Source organism: Hyalella azteca, unplaced genomic scaffold, assembly GCF_000764305.2.
Source record: "Hyalella azteca isolate HAZT.00-mixed unplaced genomic scaffold, Hazt_2.0.2 contig14215, whole genome shotgun sequence".
NCBI lineage: Eukaryota > Metazoa > Arthropoda > Malacostraca > Amphipoda > Hyalellidae > Hyalella > Hyalella azteca.
The window spans coordinates 214,455-232,245 of record NW_025944107.1 but is presented as its reverse complement, the minus strand read 5'-3'; the positions used below and the strand labels follow the sequence as shown (position 1 = coordinate 232,245).

Here is a 17,791-nt window from a genome sequence, read left to right as displayed (position 1 = left end):
ATCTTTTCGCTGGGCAAAACTGGGTCAGGATCGCTCACACAAGTGCAAGAATTGCATCGCTATTTGGACAAATGCTTATGACTTTTCTGAGTGTAGGTTAGGATTCATTGTCGCGCTGGCTCTTAAAGACGACAGCAACATAGTCGCGGTGGGGTGCGATGCGAGGGGGAGTGTGGAGAATCACGTGCAACGAATGATAATAACAATCCAAGTGTTTAATTTTTATCCAATGTGAATTTCAAAGGAACAATTAGGACTCCATGATATTTTGATGTGATAGAGGTACAACAATATTGCCAACAGTCTGTTATCACTTCTGCTGAAAATGAATGTGCGAATTCAAAATAAAATTTCAGGGTGGATAGAAATAAACTAGAAGAAGAACAAGGTAGCTATTTAAAGAATTATTATGCCATAGAAATCAGCGAAATTGTGAAAGTTAACCTAATTTTGTAATTTTAATCTGTTTATTATCAAATAGAACATCAACTGGACAGAAATACACCACCTGGCGAACGTTTAAAGCCATCAAATCGCCACATCGGATACCTGTTATAATACAAGCTTGGCTGAAAACTTTACAAACGACGCTCTCGAAGACATCAAAGTTTTCTCATAAACGGGCCTCTCTTCAAATGCAGGCTATTGAGGATCGACAATGGGTACCTAAAATCATTTAGGATGAAACGAGTCCCATTAATTTCATTACCCTTAAATGTTAGATGCATGATTGAACTAATAATATTAATTCAACCATGGCTAGATATGCAAACCTGAGATGCTGCTATATATGCAGGTTTAAGAAAGCGATATAGCTACAGATGTTAGGTTAGAATATTCTGAAATACCAAGTTATTGGTACGTAAAAAACTTGATTGAAAATTATGACTTTGAAACAAACTAGAAGAAGATAGTGACGAGCTTTCACCCCTAAGGAAAATAGGAAAATAGATCAGGACTCACTGCAGTGAGTGACAGTGAGCGCATTTTCTCGTGTGTCCGTCCGTGAAGTCACGGACGGACGGACATAACTAACACAATTAATAGCGCCTTTTTAGCGCATTTTCTCATTTATGGGAAAAAAAGGCTCTATTGTGCCTGTGTCCGTCCGTCCGTGACTTCACGTTTTCATCGACGAGAAAATGCACTCTCTGTCACTCTCTGCAGTGAGTCCTGAGTTATATTTTTATCCATAAATGGGAAAATGCGCTAAAAATATCGATTTTTCAAACCAATACGCCGGTTGTCCCAGATTATAGCTAGAAAGATTGATGAAAGCGTTTTTCATATGTAAAACCCATCAATTATTTATTGGTGCATTTACACTTCAAGCTATGATTTCAAAGTAATAATCGCAAAATTATCAATAATTAGTAACTGGTGGTGACATTATCAACTTTTATTAAAGAACAGCAGGTTAACGAGCACTGCTAGGCATGTATGATTATGGAACATTGAGAATGTAATGGTGAAGTCGTCCTTCTATCAATCATAATTTCTCTTCCGATAAATGAATTGAGCCCTTTCAAAATGTATTACCTCGTAGATCCCTTATTCAACTATTTGTACATAAATTTGCAGGAAATTTATGCTCATGATTTTATGGAAAAATAAAAGCTTTATCCATCGTTGCACGAGATAGATAATTACTGAGATTTCAAAATCCCATTCCAACTATCAATTACCGAGAATCCTTCCTTCGGAAATCCCTTGTCAGTGCCAAACTATCAAATCCGAAAATCCAGCTTTTGGCATTGACGAGAGTAAGCCAAGGCCATGGCTTTGAACTCTGTTAGGTCACCAATGGGCTTGCGTGATTAATAAAGGAACAAAAATTGTTCCTTTATTCTGTATATTGAACTTTCACATTCTTATCTAGCTCTCGTGTAAGGGTTAATAAATTAATATTAGATACTCGACGGGTATAATTTGGACATGAAACTTAAATTCCAAATGTCCCAGGTTAACTTTCCAGCCTCTGTACACACTTAATAAACAAGATCGTTAATAAGCAGAGAAAGCTTTTGATTTACATTTTCAGGTCGAACAATAATTCTTCGCATGACGTTGATAGTTCAAAATAGCATGTTAATACCTGTGCCCTAACGTCGTTTGTAGATTAAAATTACTCTAAAAAAACTGTCTGTCGCTCTACTAACGCCATCCGAAGAATTGATTGACCCCTGAAATTTTTTAATCAAATTCTTACTCTGTTCATTAATTTAACTAGTATAAACAATCGAATTCGTACATCTAATTCTAACTTTAGAAACATTGCACTAGTATAGACAGACATTCATTTGTACCTGCAGGCAGGTAGAGTGATGAAACTGGGCTAATTGACATTCCTTCAGTATTTTAATTGGCTATTACTGTACAGCTAGAGCAATCCATTTTCGCATCCTAGATTGATTTCGCATCGTTCAGCTAGCGATTTGAACACATCGCTACTTTGCAATTCAATTAACTGATGTCAACCTGAACGCAACATTCTTGGTGTGATCTTTTTCGGATGAGGGATTTTGAGTGCGATTTTTGAGTGAGGTTTTTTGAGTGGAGTTTTTAAGCGAGGGCTTTGAGTGAAGTTTTTTTATTGGAGGTTTTTGACTGACTAATTTCCGGAACCAATCGTTACTTACGCAGTTGTAAAAATAAAACGATGAATTAAGTTTACACGAAAACGATTTATTATTATTATAAAATCTCTGTCTGAAATATATGTTCAAGAGTGGAACACGACCTTTCCATTGCGTGTATGGGATCGGATGTGAAAAATTTAGCATGTAAAGACATTTGATCGAGAAACAGTAGCTCTAAGCTCGCAATCTCGAGAGAACCATTCAACAAAAAACCGAGAGAACGCAATGGTTCAAGAGAACCATTCAACGCAAAACCGAGAGAACGCAATGGTTTGAGAGAACCATTCAACGCAAAACCGAGAGAACGCAATGGTTCGAGAGAACCATTCAACGCAAAACCGAGAGAACGTAATCTCGACCATTTTAGAGAGAAAAGCTAAAGTCTGCCACCGAAACAGAAAACGGAACGCGAGAGAAAACGATTCGTATTCTAGGGTAAAATCCTGTATAAAGACGAATATCCGATCTGGCTGATGATCACCCTGAATTTTCGTTCAGTAAATCCACTGTAATTCGTCGGCACATTTTATACTTGAATTCATTTTCCCTATCTCTTTAGAGGAACAAATAGTCATCAATTAGTGAAAATAACACGGCAAAAGATCTTTTCGAACACACAATAAGAAAATGCAAATACAATCGCGCACATAATGGAATATTATTCATTTCATTATTTGCATTTCTGAAAAACACTGTTGTTTAAAAATTACGCTGTGCAAGATCTTCTCAATATATTAAGAAAAGGCTAATGCAGTAACACCCTATATGGGTGTTAACTCGATAAAAGTTCTCCTGCAACATCTCCAACAAATAGCTACAATCGTATTCCAAGCCATGCCAAAATAAGTGACTATTGCAATTGAGGAAGATTTACACTTCTGTTCAGCGAAAGAAACAAAAAGTCTGAAGTCAAGTAGAATTTTCCAACTGAATATATATTATCAAAATACAAGGATGAGCAATGCCTGAATGAAAGCGATGTATTTCATTGAATTCTTAACGATGTTGAAAATAATCATCACCAACATTTTTATGCAAAATATAGCATGTACAATTAAGGCAACAACAATGAAGGCACCAATTTACTTTACATTAATAAAACAATCACGCTTCCATCGTTTTTATACAATTTCTAATTCACAAGCGAAATATAAGTGACTATTTTCGTGCGACTGTCCATTTTGAGATTTATGTTCTTAAGAGAGTGTTAAGGAAACTGAACGACAGTTGCAGGACTCACACGAGGCCGAGCAACAAATTGCAGAGGCGCAAGCGGTGTCTGCCATTCGAGAGAATCCCAAATATTTCTACAAATATGCCCGGTCAAAGGCCAAAATCAGAGCCGCAGTGGGGCCTCTGAAAAATAACGATGNGCCACAGGTGGCCCAAATGAGGGCAGATGAACGATAATCAGAGGCGGCGATCCATCGTGGCCTGGGACTGCTATGTCCCAAACAAATACTAAGGATACTAAGGATAGCATATTTTTTTGGTTGGACACTTAAATTTTCATTCAAATGTATTCAATTCAAAAACATTATTTAAATGATCTTCGCCGTTTTAGTCATTTTCCTGCTACTTTAATTACTAGAGAAAAAAACAATGTAACAAAGCACAGCAAAATACGAGTATGGTAGCAATCTGAGGGCACGACGCGATTTGAACGTGAATTTAAAAACTCATTATTTCTTTCACGCATAAAAAAATCTTGACGTAAGCTCCTTAACTTGAAGCCGTGATCAAATTTTCATAAGTTTTGAAGATCAGTGAAAGTCCGCCGGCCAACTTGGCGATGCAAAGTAGCCTCAAGTTGAAAACACATTCAAAGTTTGAAGCTTATATACGCGAAGTTTGAATGAGCGGTGCATGACGGTACGTTTAAAATAAGCTAGGGGAAGAAGTAAGGAACATAGAATTTCTTCAATGAAAGACAACTTTAACTTTAAATGACCTGAGATTGGCAATGCTTTTATTCAAAGAGAAAACTTTAATATCGAGATGATATTTCGCAAGGAAATGTAGAAAGGTTCGACTAAAATCACAACAATAAACAATCTCTGACAAAGATTTGAATATAAGGAAGGGGGCAATCTTGAAAAGTTTTCCGTATCAAGGGAATTTAAGAGAGGGAAATCGCGAAATATTTTTCTTATCATAATTTTTTATACTTCTCATTCACCGTTCATATCAATATCATATAGATATTCATTAGGAGTGGAAGAGAGACCGTGGTAACGTGCAGCTTGCGACATCAAATTTTTCTACAATAGATTAAATTTCATTTCTTTTTTTACAGTGATTTACAAATTTTTTTATTCGATTACTTCCAGGGGTGAACGTCACATAACACACATTTTATCATCTATTAATTTAAAAATTTCTACCCGTTGATTGTTCATTCCCATTCCTCGTAAGCGTACAAAAATCTGATTTGTTTATTTTATTTGCCCATTGAATTTCATGCACGGTTTAAGTTACTAGAATTTGAATGAATTGCTTCAATGAAATTAGTATTGCTGTTGAATACTTAATTTGGTTAGAAATTTTATATTTTCCGAGAAAACAGCCAAGTTCTAAACTGACGCGGTAGATAATACATGCAGGGTGAACCAGAATTAAGTAACCCTTTTAATTTGTTAATAAATAAAAAACTAGGAACGTTATGAAGTTGAAACTTGTTTTATTTAAAAGAAGAACATTTTTGTGGTAATATTTTATCATAGTTACGTCATTATCCTGTATAGCTTGCTAAATTTGTGTTTAATCATTAAGCCTTAAATTTTCATCGTGATTCGCTACAGCAAAGAAGAAAGAACGAAAATTCTGCAAACCTACATCAGGACGATGTCAATAACAGAAGTTCAGCGTGATTACAGGATCCATTTCAAAACAAGAATCAGTCCTTCAAAAAAAAACAATTAAATCTCTTTATCGAAAATTTGTGGATACCGGGAAATTACTAATGAAGGTTATGAAAGCAACGAAGAGAAGAGCCCTATTTTGTCAAAACAATTGTGGTGGGCATTTAAAATATATTATATTTAAAAACTAGGATACAATATTACCATAAAAATGTTTTTCTTTTAAATAAAACAAGTTTCAACTTAATAACGTTCTTAGTTTTTTATTTATTAACAAATTAAAAGGGTTACTTAATTCTGGTTCACCCTGTACAAACATAACTAACACAAAAATATATTTCAGTACTCACTGCAGTGAGTGACAGAGAGCGCATTTCTCGTCGACGAAAACGAGAAGTCACGGACAGACGGACGGACAGACGGACATGACGAGCATAATAGCGCTTTTTTTCCATAAATGAGAAATGCGCTAAAAATGGCAACAGATTGATAGATTTAAGTGCGATCAGACCATTGTATTCACACTTCAAACAGATGAAGTTTACGCGAAACTTCTCTCTTATCAATCCTTATTCATCCAGATACAAATCAGACTAAAATTTGCATAAGTAAAGTTTCTGATTTTTTTCTATTGTATAATATTAGCAATGCTATCAATGTGCGAACATGTTTATTACTCAATCAGGCAATTATTGCTTTGTATTAGCGCTTTACACTTTCGAATTGACTTCGGCGATTGTGAATATTATGTAGTTACTCGTAAGGTCAAAGATCTTAATTCAAATTTGAACGCGAGTAAATCATATATAAGCTTCGTCATTAAATTCATGTGGGCAAATCCAAACATACGAAGAGCAAATGAAGGGCAAATCTAAACATATTCATCTAAATGTTGAATAATTCGAACATGGACGACACCTGCCCCAGGCCGACGATGTTGAAACAACAATTGAATCAACCGTTATGTTGATTCAATGAAACAACATTTAATTACACGGAATAAATGAAAGAACATTTATTTACATTGATTCGACGAAACAACAGTTAAGTACGTTGATTCAACCAAACAACATTTAATTACGTTGGTTCAACGAAACGAATTTAACTACGTTGATTCAACGAAACAACATCTAATTACGTTTATTCAACGAAACAACATATATATAATTACGTTTATTCGACGAAACAGCATTTAAGTACGCTGATTCAGCGAAACAACATTTAGTTACGTTGATTCAACGAGACATATTGAGTTCAACGTTGATTCAACGTCAGCATCAGGTTTCACTAGCATTAAATAGCAAGTCTGTAACAATAAATCTAAAGTCGCACAGACTCGGGAGAACTGATTTGGTTGCCGCGCTGAAACCTGTAAATAAAGCTGCGCCGAAACATGTAAATTAAGCCGCGCTGAAACATGTAAATTAAGCTTGTAAATTAAGCCGCGCCGAAACATGTAAATTAAGCCGCGCTGAAACATGTAAATTAAGCTACGCTGAAACCTGTAAATTGAGCCGCGCCAAAACTTATGAATTGAGCAGCACTGACACCTCTAAATTAAGCCGCGCTGAAACCTGTAAATTAAGCCGCGCTGAAACCTGTGAATTAAGCCGCGCTGAAACCTGTAAACTAAGCCGCGCTGAAACCTATAAATTAAGCCGCGCTGAAACCCCCAAATAAAACCATGCCGAATGCAGCACGGATGGCCATCAGTTTTGATTGTCTCGACAGTTTGGCATAGCTGCCAGCAATAACAGTTAATGGGGGGCTGTATAGGCATGGACTTGTGTAGTTCTGGATACAAATATGCTGCATAACACTTTATTCGGGCCTTGCTCAGGCCCGAATATTGGCTATAATAATTAAATAAATTGAAATGTATACATATAACCCTCTTTTACATTTATGTCCTCTGTAACTTTTAAAAAACTCTGTAAAAAATATGTTGTAAATGTTGTAACTCTGTAAAAAATATTATCTCGGTACAATTCTAAACGATACATTAACTGAGTGAGAACATTAACAACATTTCCAACAGGTTCTAAAATTTTTAGATAAGGTGGAATTACGATCAGGAAATTTATTAGGTTTCAATGAGCCGAACCACGTTAAAAATTGTTGATTCTGTGAAGCGCAAAGATCACAAGTTCATTTTTTGTGTAAACCGAAAGAAATAACACAAGGGAAAAACGTAGATTATTGTATGCCCATTAATTACAAGAAACTAAAACACAAAAAAAAATATCTTCAAGTTTCTGTGTACATTTCATGGCAGTTCGAAAGCAAAATGAAACTGGTTCGTTTCCAAGTGTTTGCAGAAAAAAAGTTAGATTAATCGAAATTAAAACCTATTGAGACCTTCAAAAACAAATTCATTAAGAATCAACCAAGCCGCGAGCCAGGTACAAAAAAAGTAATTAATTTCATTTAAATAATGGAATTAATGAATAAAAATTCATTGTAGATATGAATCAATTATTCAATTAAGATAATAATATTATATTAAAATAATAATATTAGGCCTAATTGACAAACACCCACCAGAGTTTTCTCCCGCTGTCGCCGCTGCCACGGAAGCTCTGGGGCAGACTCGTCAGAGCTCGACGACGCCATGTAAACTGTCGCTGTCATGCTTTAACCAACGTAATTGCTACATATCTAATAAATTCTCCATCTCGGATTATTGAAATTATTATTTATTTTTTATTCAGAAGCAAAACTGCAATTCTGTTAAAATTAATATTATTTCCTAATTCATTTATTTTTTCATTCATTTTTTTCTTCGACATTTATTCAAACGCCATACTGCAATATTATTCTCGACTTTTTAGCAATGAATTAATCTTATTTTAATGGAAAAGACTTTACACTTTAATTATTCAGCCAAAACTTGCTTGACTTTTATTAGAAAAAAATTACTTTTTCAATTTCAATTATCCATATATATTTTCCATTGATTGCTGAGTGTTATTTGCTATTTTTAAGGTATTAACGCAACTACTGATTTTTTCAAACTGAATTCAGAGATGCTTCATCACTCGACAGTTATAATTCACAATTTTGTCAATTTGAGTAACAAATTCATTGCTGGTTATTTTTCCGCCACACAGCATAAACACACAAATATTCATTATATATGAGGTAAAGTTAAATTGCTCATTAAGTTAGAAGAAACAAAGTATTTTGATTTTTGTCCCTCAGAAAGCATCGTCAAAATAAAAATAAAACATACAAATTAGCACATATAAATTCGGACATTCCTCTTATGCAACAGTTTTTTTGCGACAATTATTTTCAATTATTATATGAAATGAAAGACACACGATAATAAAAATCACAATAAACGGATTCTCTTTATGAATTCTTATCATTTCCCTCACCCGATCCCACTTTCCCTCGTTTCTGACGAATTTATTGCTATGTTTATTAAATTATAATAATAATAATTATTATTAAAGTTATTGTTATTATCATTATTATTATTATTATTCTTTGTTTTGTATACGCCTACACGTTCAGCGATACTTCTTATATTAAAGTAAAATAGAGCGTCCATCTTATATAAGCCGTGCCTGTACGTGTACAACACCTGCACTGATAAGTAGACGATATTGAAAATTTTAACACAATTTGGTGCGAGTACAACATTTAAAATTATAAAAAGACGATAGTAAGGTATTTTAAAGCGTGTCTAAGACGCCTTCACTTTACAAGAGAAGATACGAACTAATTTGCATGCCGCAAATATCCAGAAACTGCATCAGTGCGCAGCGCATTTATATAACGCATTCCAGAAATCCCGGTAGGCACTCCGAAACTAATTAGGAATAATTGCGTAATTAAAGAGAGGACTAATGAGCCAGGTAATGAAGCGGTGGGCCTTCATATATATATGATCTAAAATTGAAAAATAAATAAACTAATTAGCTACTAACCTTAAGAATCGAGTAGAAAATTTGAAAAGAATACGGTTTTGTTGCAAATTTTCGAGTTCAGCGCACCCAATATGCTTGCCAGTCCGAACATCTCGTTGAACTATAAGCGTGCTGACCACATTGACTAAAAAATTCATTCAATTAAAACGTTATTGGTAAACCACAATGCAAACCACGTACGCAGAACGCAATATGTGCAATTTGACTTGATGAAAAAGCAAAATTTGACGTAAATAACGAGTTATAATCGTAGATCACATTAGCAATAGATTTGCAAATGACCAACACGAGGCGTTACACCATAAAATTGCTACGCCAAAGGTTCCATTTACTATATTACACGTAATGTAATCTTACAGATAATTCAACATTACATATAATATAATATCATATGAAATCTAATATTCCATTGTAATGTAATATGGTTTAAAATTTCATCCTTTAATGTTTTCGTCCCATTCGTGGAAGTGAATCATTGCCGGGATTTCCAATTTGATCAGAAAATAAAGGTCTACGGAAATTTTTTTACATTTTTTGACGTTAAAAATTAATAAGCTTACAAATGGATGATATAAATATTAGTTATAATGGGCATGGATGATGGTCGCGCGAGGGCAGGTCAAATTAAACAGGTAAGAAAATGTGAAGCGGAGAAAGAATATAACTCAGTATATACTTACTGCAGTGAGTGACAGAGAGTGCATTTTCTCGTCGACGAAAACTTAAGGTCACGGACGGACAGACGGACAGACAGACGGACATGGCGAGCACAATATTGCATTTTTTCCATAAATGAGAAAATGCTCTAAAAAGGTGAAGGTGATACTAACAGGTGAAGGTGCTGGAAATGAAAACTTTCCCCATCTTTCACCGGACAAACAATCATTTTCGAACAGACAATAAAAAATAATTTCAACTTTTATTTCAAAATATAACGTAGACAGGGTCGTAGTGTCGAACATTCACAATGTTGTCACTAGTTTTACGACGGCTGCAAACCCGAGTGCCACGCCAACGCTTCGCCGCTTCATAGTTTTCAATCTGAAATTCGTTTAAATTGTTGGACGTAGGATGTCATCATTACTTTTCAGAACCTGCAACTTGACAGTGTTTTTTATTACAATTTTCTACCGAGTTGAAGAATTTTCAGCGAATTTTAAATTCGTTGAATAAAAAACTATTTCAAAATTAGAGAAAATATTTTGTTGTATGTTTTTGTATCTGATTTCGGTATTTCAGAGTCTTTTTATATAATTTCACAAGGCAGAAAATACAATATCAGTTTTAAAAGAGGTAAATAAAATAAAAATATCATTTGCGTATATCCAGATCTGAGTTAATTCAGATAGGTAGGCAACTCGGCTAGGTCGTGTGAATTCAACATGGTACATAATGCGATGCATACATCATAGTACATAGTATGATGCATACAACATAGCTCATAGTATGATAAATACAACATATTATTATACATACAAAATAGCTCATTGTATGATAAATACAATATATTATTATGCATACAATATAGTACATATTAGGATGCATTTAACATAGTACGATATATACAACATTTTATGATATATATAACATTGTAAAACAGCACATTTGAATCGTTGTATTTCAGATAACGTCACCGAAAAAAACAAGATTGCAGCACTAATAATCTCTGAGATCCAGCTAATTAGATACTCACAGAAAACATATCAATGAATTACACTAATTACTTTAGAATTTATATATCTAAAGTTCATCAGGGCGTTAAAATTTGCAAAATTGATTAGCAAAGGACTGATATAATGCATGAAGTAAGGTGTTCGTTAATGAGCTTTGACATGATAATTTTAATCAGTGCGCATTTGAAATCATTGAACTAATTAACAGACAGGATGTGGTGCTCCTCATTAGCCACATGAGCTCATTAACACCAGCTAGCTAATGAAAACACGATTGTGCGATAATTAGCACCCACTGGTGTGCTAATGGGAATGCACTGGTGCGCTAATGAGAATGCACTGGTGCGCAAATGAGAATGCACTGGTGCGCCAATGAGAATGTGCAATTGTTCGCCAATGAGAATGCAACGGTTCGCCAATGAGAATCCAACGGTTCGTCAATGAGAATGCAATTGTTCGTCAATGAAAATGCAATGGTTCGTCAATGAGAATGCAATTGTTCGCCAATGAGAATGCAACGGTTCGCCAATGAGAATGCAACGGTTCGCCAATGAGAATGCAATGGTTCGCCAATGATAATGCACTGGTTCGTCAATGAGAATGCACTGGTGCGTCAAAGAGAATGCAATGGTTCGCCAATGAGAATGCAATGGTTCGTCAATGAGAATGCAATGGTTCGCCAATGAGAATGCAATGGTTCGCCAATGAGAATGAATTGATTCGTCAATGAGAATGCACTGGTGCATCAATGAGAATGCAATGGTTCGCCAATGAGAATGCAATTGTTCGTCAATGAGAATGCAATGGTTCGTCAATGAGAATACAATTGTTCGCCAATGAGAATGCAACGGTTCGCCTATGAGAATGCAATTGTTCCCCAATGAGAATGCAATGGTTCGCCAATGAGAATGCAATGGTTCGCCAATGAGAATGCAATGGTTCGCCAATGAGAATGTAATGGTTCGCCAATGAGAATGCAATGGTTCGTCAATGAGAATGCAATGGTTCGTCAATGAGAATGCAATGGTTCATCAATGAGAATGCACTGGTTCGTCAATGAGAATGCAATGGTTCGTCAATGCGAATGCAATGGTTCGTCAACAAGAATGCAATGGTTCGCCAATGAGAATGCAATGGTTCATCAATGAGAATGCACCGGTTTATCAATGAGAATGCACCGGTTCGTCAATGAGAATGCAATGGTTCGTCAATGAGTATTTACTGACGTGTCAGCGAAAGTTCACTAATTCGCTGACACGACTTCACAAGATGCTATGGTTTTACTATTAGTCAATCTCTTGCAATACCAAAACATTGCTGCACCTAGCAACTAGGCATATACTAATGGAATAATAGTCAGAAAATTGAAACGAAACTAAGTTAAGTCAGTTTTAATCTGCATATTACTAGAGTAAATTATAAAATAGATTAAACTTACTGCAAAACTCAGTGTAGTGTTTGATTGGTGAACAGAAATTTAACGCAATTTCATCAAAGACTCCAATCTAATTCATGTTTCAAATTTTCAAATCGAAGTTCGATGGAACGTTAAGAATGTACACGATATATTCTCTTTTAATTAACTCACTCTATTTAAATATTGATGTAATACGAGCGACACAAAACAACGACACCATTTACATCACACTTGTACAGTCCATGGCACATCTACTGCATCGTGTACACCAGTGGTTCCCAAAGTGGGCGATATCGCCCCCCTAGGGGCGGTGGAAAGATTTTGGGGGCGGTAAGGAAGAAGAGGGCGGTAGGGGGGCGATAAAGGGGGCGGTAGTCCGAAGTCAGAAGTTCGAACGTTTGTTTGACGATTTGTACACTACACGTGCAGCACATGACTCCCAGCGATGTTTTTCAACCAGATCTGTTTTTTTAACCTCTCCTTGGTTTACGTCTCGGACAAATTAACGGGCCGGACTCGCGGCCGGTCGCACGGCCAATTTCCGAATTCAATGATCAAGAAATATCTCTCAAACTAAAGAACTTAACTCGATTTAACTTGGTGCACGTATTCATTAGGACCTAACGATAATGTTTTGCTCGTGAAAATTGTTTGAATTTTGCCATCGTTTGCCATTGTTATATGGCAACACGGGTAGAAATTCACAGTGATCAAGTAATTTCTTCCAAACTACTGAACAAATTCGATCGAAATTTGGAATTTACAGTCCTAACTACCGAACGGTACTGTTTAGCTCGGGAAAATTTTTTCGATCGTGCCTTCGTTCGCGAGTTTTGTATTTATTTCACCTTCATTCATGATTTAAACAACAATACGTGCTTTAATTCGCAGTAATCATGAAATTTTTTCCAAACTTCTGAACAGATTTGAACGAAACTTAGTATTTAAATACCTAACCTCAGCAACAGTGATGTCTACAATTTTTTCGTTTTGCCTTCTGTTGCGATTTATACGGCTATACGTATAAGGCTCTTGGTTAAACCGGCCGGTAGAAAAGCCGGTCGTTCCTCCTATATCTGTATAACTCGCGAACGAAGGCAAAATAGAAAAATTGTCATAAGCTAAACATCATAGTTGAGAGGTTAGGTATTTATATACAAAGTTTCCTTAAAATGTGTTCTGTAGTTTCCCAACCTTCTGCTCACGTTGCGGGCTCGGACCCGTAACGGTTGTTTTCGATCTACTGATGTTGGGGTTCGAGCCCGTAGCGGTAGTTATCGGGCTACTCATGCTGGGGGCTCAAACCAGTAACGATTAAGTTATCGGGTTGTTCGGATTATTAAGTTATCACTTATCAGGCTACTCGTGTTGTGGACTCGAACCCGTAACGACCATTATCGGGCTCAAATCGAGGTCAAAATCCATTACCCATGTCCCACACATACCAGAATCCCCCCCCCCCAAATATACGGCCTAGTATAGAAGTTCGAATAATTTTCAATATTTTATGTTCTTTTCGTTTTAAGTAATTGCCGATGTAATCCAATATTTATAATTAAATAACAATACATTTAATACATTGAATAAAAATACATTTAATACGGTAAATAACAATACAAATAAAACATTAAATAACAATTCATTTATTACATTAAGTAAGAATACATATAATACATTAAGTAACAATACATTTCAACCTTACACTCATTCCCTATTTATTCAAACTAACGACATCTACCAATTTAGTCGACATGGAGGAGTTAATTCATTCAATTTAACGTAATGAGTGGAAGAATTAATTAACAATTAAATTTAATGAGGGAGAACTGAGGAAATGGCAGAATAACAATTATCGACTGTATTTGCGCGCAGAATAATAGATGAGCTTCGGTAGTGCATTCAGCCTATTTCTTAGAACTTTCTTTAAATAAATCAACTATAGTGTTGAACATTTTAGATAACAACAAACGTTTTAATAATCTTACAACGGTTAGTCTATCAAAAATTGCAGTGTTAATGAAATAGAAGTTATAAACAACTATACTCTTTTTGTGTGGCAATAAAAAATAAAAATATTAAAAATAATGCACGTATAAAACATCAATAAATAATACGCATAAAAGTAAGACGAGATATTTTCCCACTAACAGGTCAAAGCCTTCATGGATTGATGATTAACAGGTTAAAATTTTCATGGATTGATGATTAACAGGTTAAAATTTTCATGGATTGATGATTAAGAGGTTAAATTCATGGATTCAATTCTTCATGGATTGATGATTAACAGATTAAAACTTTCATGGATTGATGATTAACAGGTTAAATCCTTCCTTGATTGAGGATTAACAGGTTAAATCCTTCATTATTAACGGGCAATTGGAAGGATTAGGCTACCAACACAATATTGCACTTACATTGATGGACAGACTAGACTAGACGATGTATGGCTGGCAGATGGATTTTGAGTCAATAAATGCAAATCCTTTACATAAAAACCGTATGAAATAAATTGATTATTACACAATAACAAAAACTTTTCAGATAGATATTCCCACAAAACATTATCATCATACCTTTTTAAATGCAATAAATTCAGAGACCTCAAATAGTTTGAAACATTCCAATTTTTTGAAGAATTTTTACTACCTTAATTTGAAAAAGGTTAATTTTTCTTAAATTAATTCATTACTAAATTAATAATTGAAAGTCAAAATCGTCAAAAATTTTGATTTCTATCGCTAATGGGACAAGGTCTCGGAAAAAAATATTATGGACGCACTTGCTTGTTTTTTAAACGAAAATCTATGTTCACATGTAAGGCGCAATGTAATCAAAATAAACGTTTTACAGATCGTTAACGTTACGCCATTAAAATAAACGTGCTGATAGTCAAACCGAAAGTTCAGCAGGACAAATGAAGCGTTGCACTTGACGCACTTTGTACGTCGATCACTAACAGCGGGTCACGCTCTTCGTTCATAACTCATTCATAATTTTCTATGAAACAACAGATCACTACTTCTTTATCGTTAATCAAGATAGAATACTCATACGGCAATATTCTAACAGAATAATGTACATGGAACACAAGTATTGAACTATAACAGAAAACGAACGACGGGAAAAGATAACAAACATTGAAAAAAATGAGCAACAAACGGAAGAGTTACACACACTCCTTCCACCGCCGCGACCAGCGCAGCACTGACGGTTGCCAAGCATCCAGCCGCGTTGCCATCACGCCGCAGCCAGATTGACCTCTTGCTACCAATACACGATACCCAATATTGTAAATTTACGATTTATCGTACATTTTTTGGGGCCATACAGCTAAACAAGGACGTATAATCAATAATATTTACGAGCCGGTAACTCCGTCAGCCAATCACTTGTGGGATAAGAGTCATTTCCCACACAGTAAAACAAGAATGGAAATGAAAGAGACTGGAGCTGAGATTTTAATGTAAGGCAAATTAACAGCAAGGTGGGCTTTGGATATAAATATTAAGCTATGGAAAAATAATGTAAATAATAATACCCTTGGCAACGTGCGTATCTGTTGAAGAGTAAATCTAATAAATGATCGGCGTTGAAGATGAACAAAGAAATAATAATACAATATAACAATTATTCAGATAATAAAAAGGAACCTATTAGAGCTTAAACTAACATGCAGCGGGATCAGACGAACGATAATGATCAACGAAAAAATTGTGCGCGCGACGTTTACTTCCGAACGGTGTTGCCAAGGTAAAGGTAAATTATAATTTTATTACAAAATAAAAGTCGAAAAAATGTCTAACACTACACACTGACAGCTTTTCAAGCTATACCTACCTATTGATGACGAGAAATCGGCCGCTACGTGTAGGTACGTAGGCCGTTGATATCAACTAAGGTTGATAACATTTTCTACATTGTCCGTAATGTATCCGTAGTACAAATTCCGTGCTACAATTATCGTCGTCTTTAAAATAAACTTAATGATTTTTGAGAAATTAGTAAACGTGTAATTTTTGTCAATGCCTTGAAGGAAATTTTTCGATCCCATCTGCGCTTCCGAAAGTTTTGAGGTTGTTAATTATTCTTAAATAATATTATACATGCTTTAATTTATTCATGATAAATCTGGTAACAGAAAAAATTTCATTTATTACAGTCGTTTGAGGAGAGAGTTACTAAGACACGAAAATAAATTAGAATAATACTCACCTAGGCAACTTTCCCGAATTTTTCAATCAACGCGTTCAACTCCTGAACGTTTGTTTATGTATTGTTGAATAAATACTTTCAACAAAAAATACGTCCAACAATAAATATGTAAACAAAGGAAATTATCCTTAATTAACAATAGTTCGCTATTTCAATATCACGCAAACGTCTTTACAGTGCAGGTACAATAAATCGACTTTCCCTCCAGGCAAATGACGGTGAAACGACGTTGACACTCAGAGAAATCAGGAGACTTTGTCCTAATAACGATATATTTTTTGGCCCTTTGTTGGTCATCCTTGCCATGTTTGGCCCGGTAAAAGGGAGTATCAGTGCTACGTAAAAGAAGTGTGTCACTATTTGGAGATTACGGCCCATTCATTTTTCTGCAGCGTGATTACGAGTTGATTTTAATAAATAGGCGTTATAAAAACTTTATTTAAACGTCAATAGATTAAGTAATGAATTTAAATGTCTTAATATGCCTATTGTTTTCAACGCAATAGTGCTCTAAATGCCCGTTCTACGTACAATAGAAGCTCATAATACAGCAGGTATAATAGCTTATCTCATTATAGTATAAACTCAGGTAATGTGTTTAGGAAATAATATGCGACTGTTAAGCTGCATGCAAATGTGAATTACATAATTTCAGCAGCAGCACATTTACAGAGAATACATAGCAATCCAGTAGTCATTACTTACAGCCGATTATTCAGATAAGTACTTACCATTATGCTTATTTATTAACCATTGTTTTTGCTTATTAAATTACCAAATTTTGAATAGTACTTACGATTAGGCTTACTTTAGAGGTTCAACTCAAACACGCAGGCTTACTTCACTGGTTCAATTCAAACACGCAGGCTTACTTCACTGGTTCAATTCAAACACGCAGACTTACTTCAGTGGTACAATTCAAACACGCAGGCTTACATAAATAGTCAACATCTAACACAGTCTCGCCTCAATGGTGCACTCGCGAGAACACGCAGCCCATATTCAGAAGATTGAATTGTTTTCAATATAAGTGGGAGCAAAGGCACAAGTTCGG

The 17,791-nt window shown here is 35.2% G+C and overlaps 1 protein-coding gene across 1 annotated transcript in view; it reads right to left on the bottom strand.

Annotated features, from left to right (window-relative positions):
* The window catches only part of LOC108668798 (anoctamin-7), a 50,162-nt gene extending 41,955 nt beyond the window's left edge, over positions 1-8,207 (bottom strand). The window contains exon 1 of the mRNA XM_018156050.2: positions 8,042-8,207. Coding sequence (XP_018011539.2) covers positions 8,042-8,131 — 90 coding nt within the window. The 5' untranslated portion in view covers positions 8,132-8,207. The remainder of the gene's footprint in view (positions 1-8,041) is intronic.
* Positions 8,208-17,791: the final 9,584 nt, after the last annotated feature.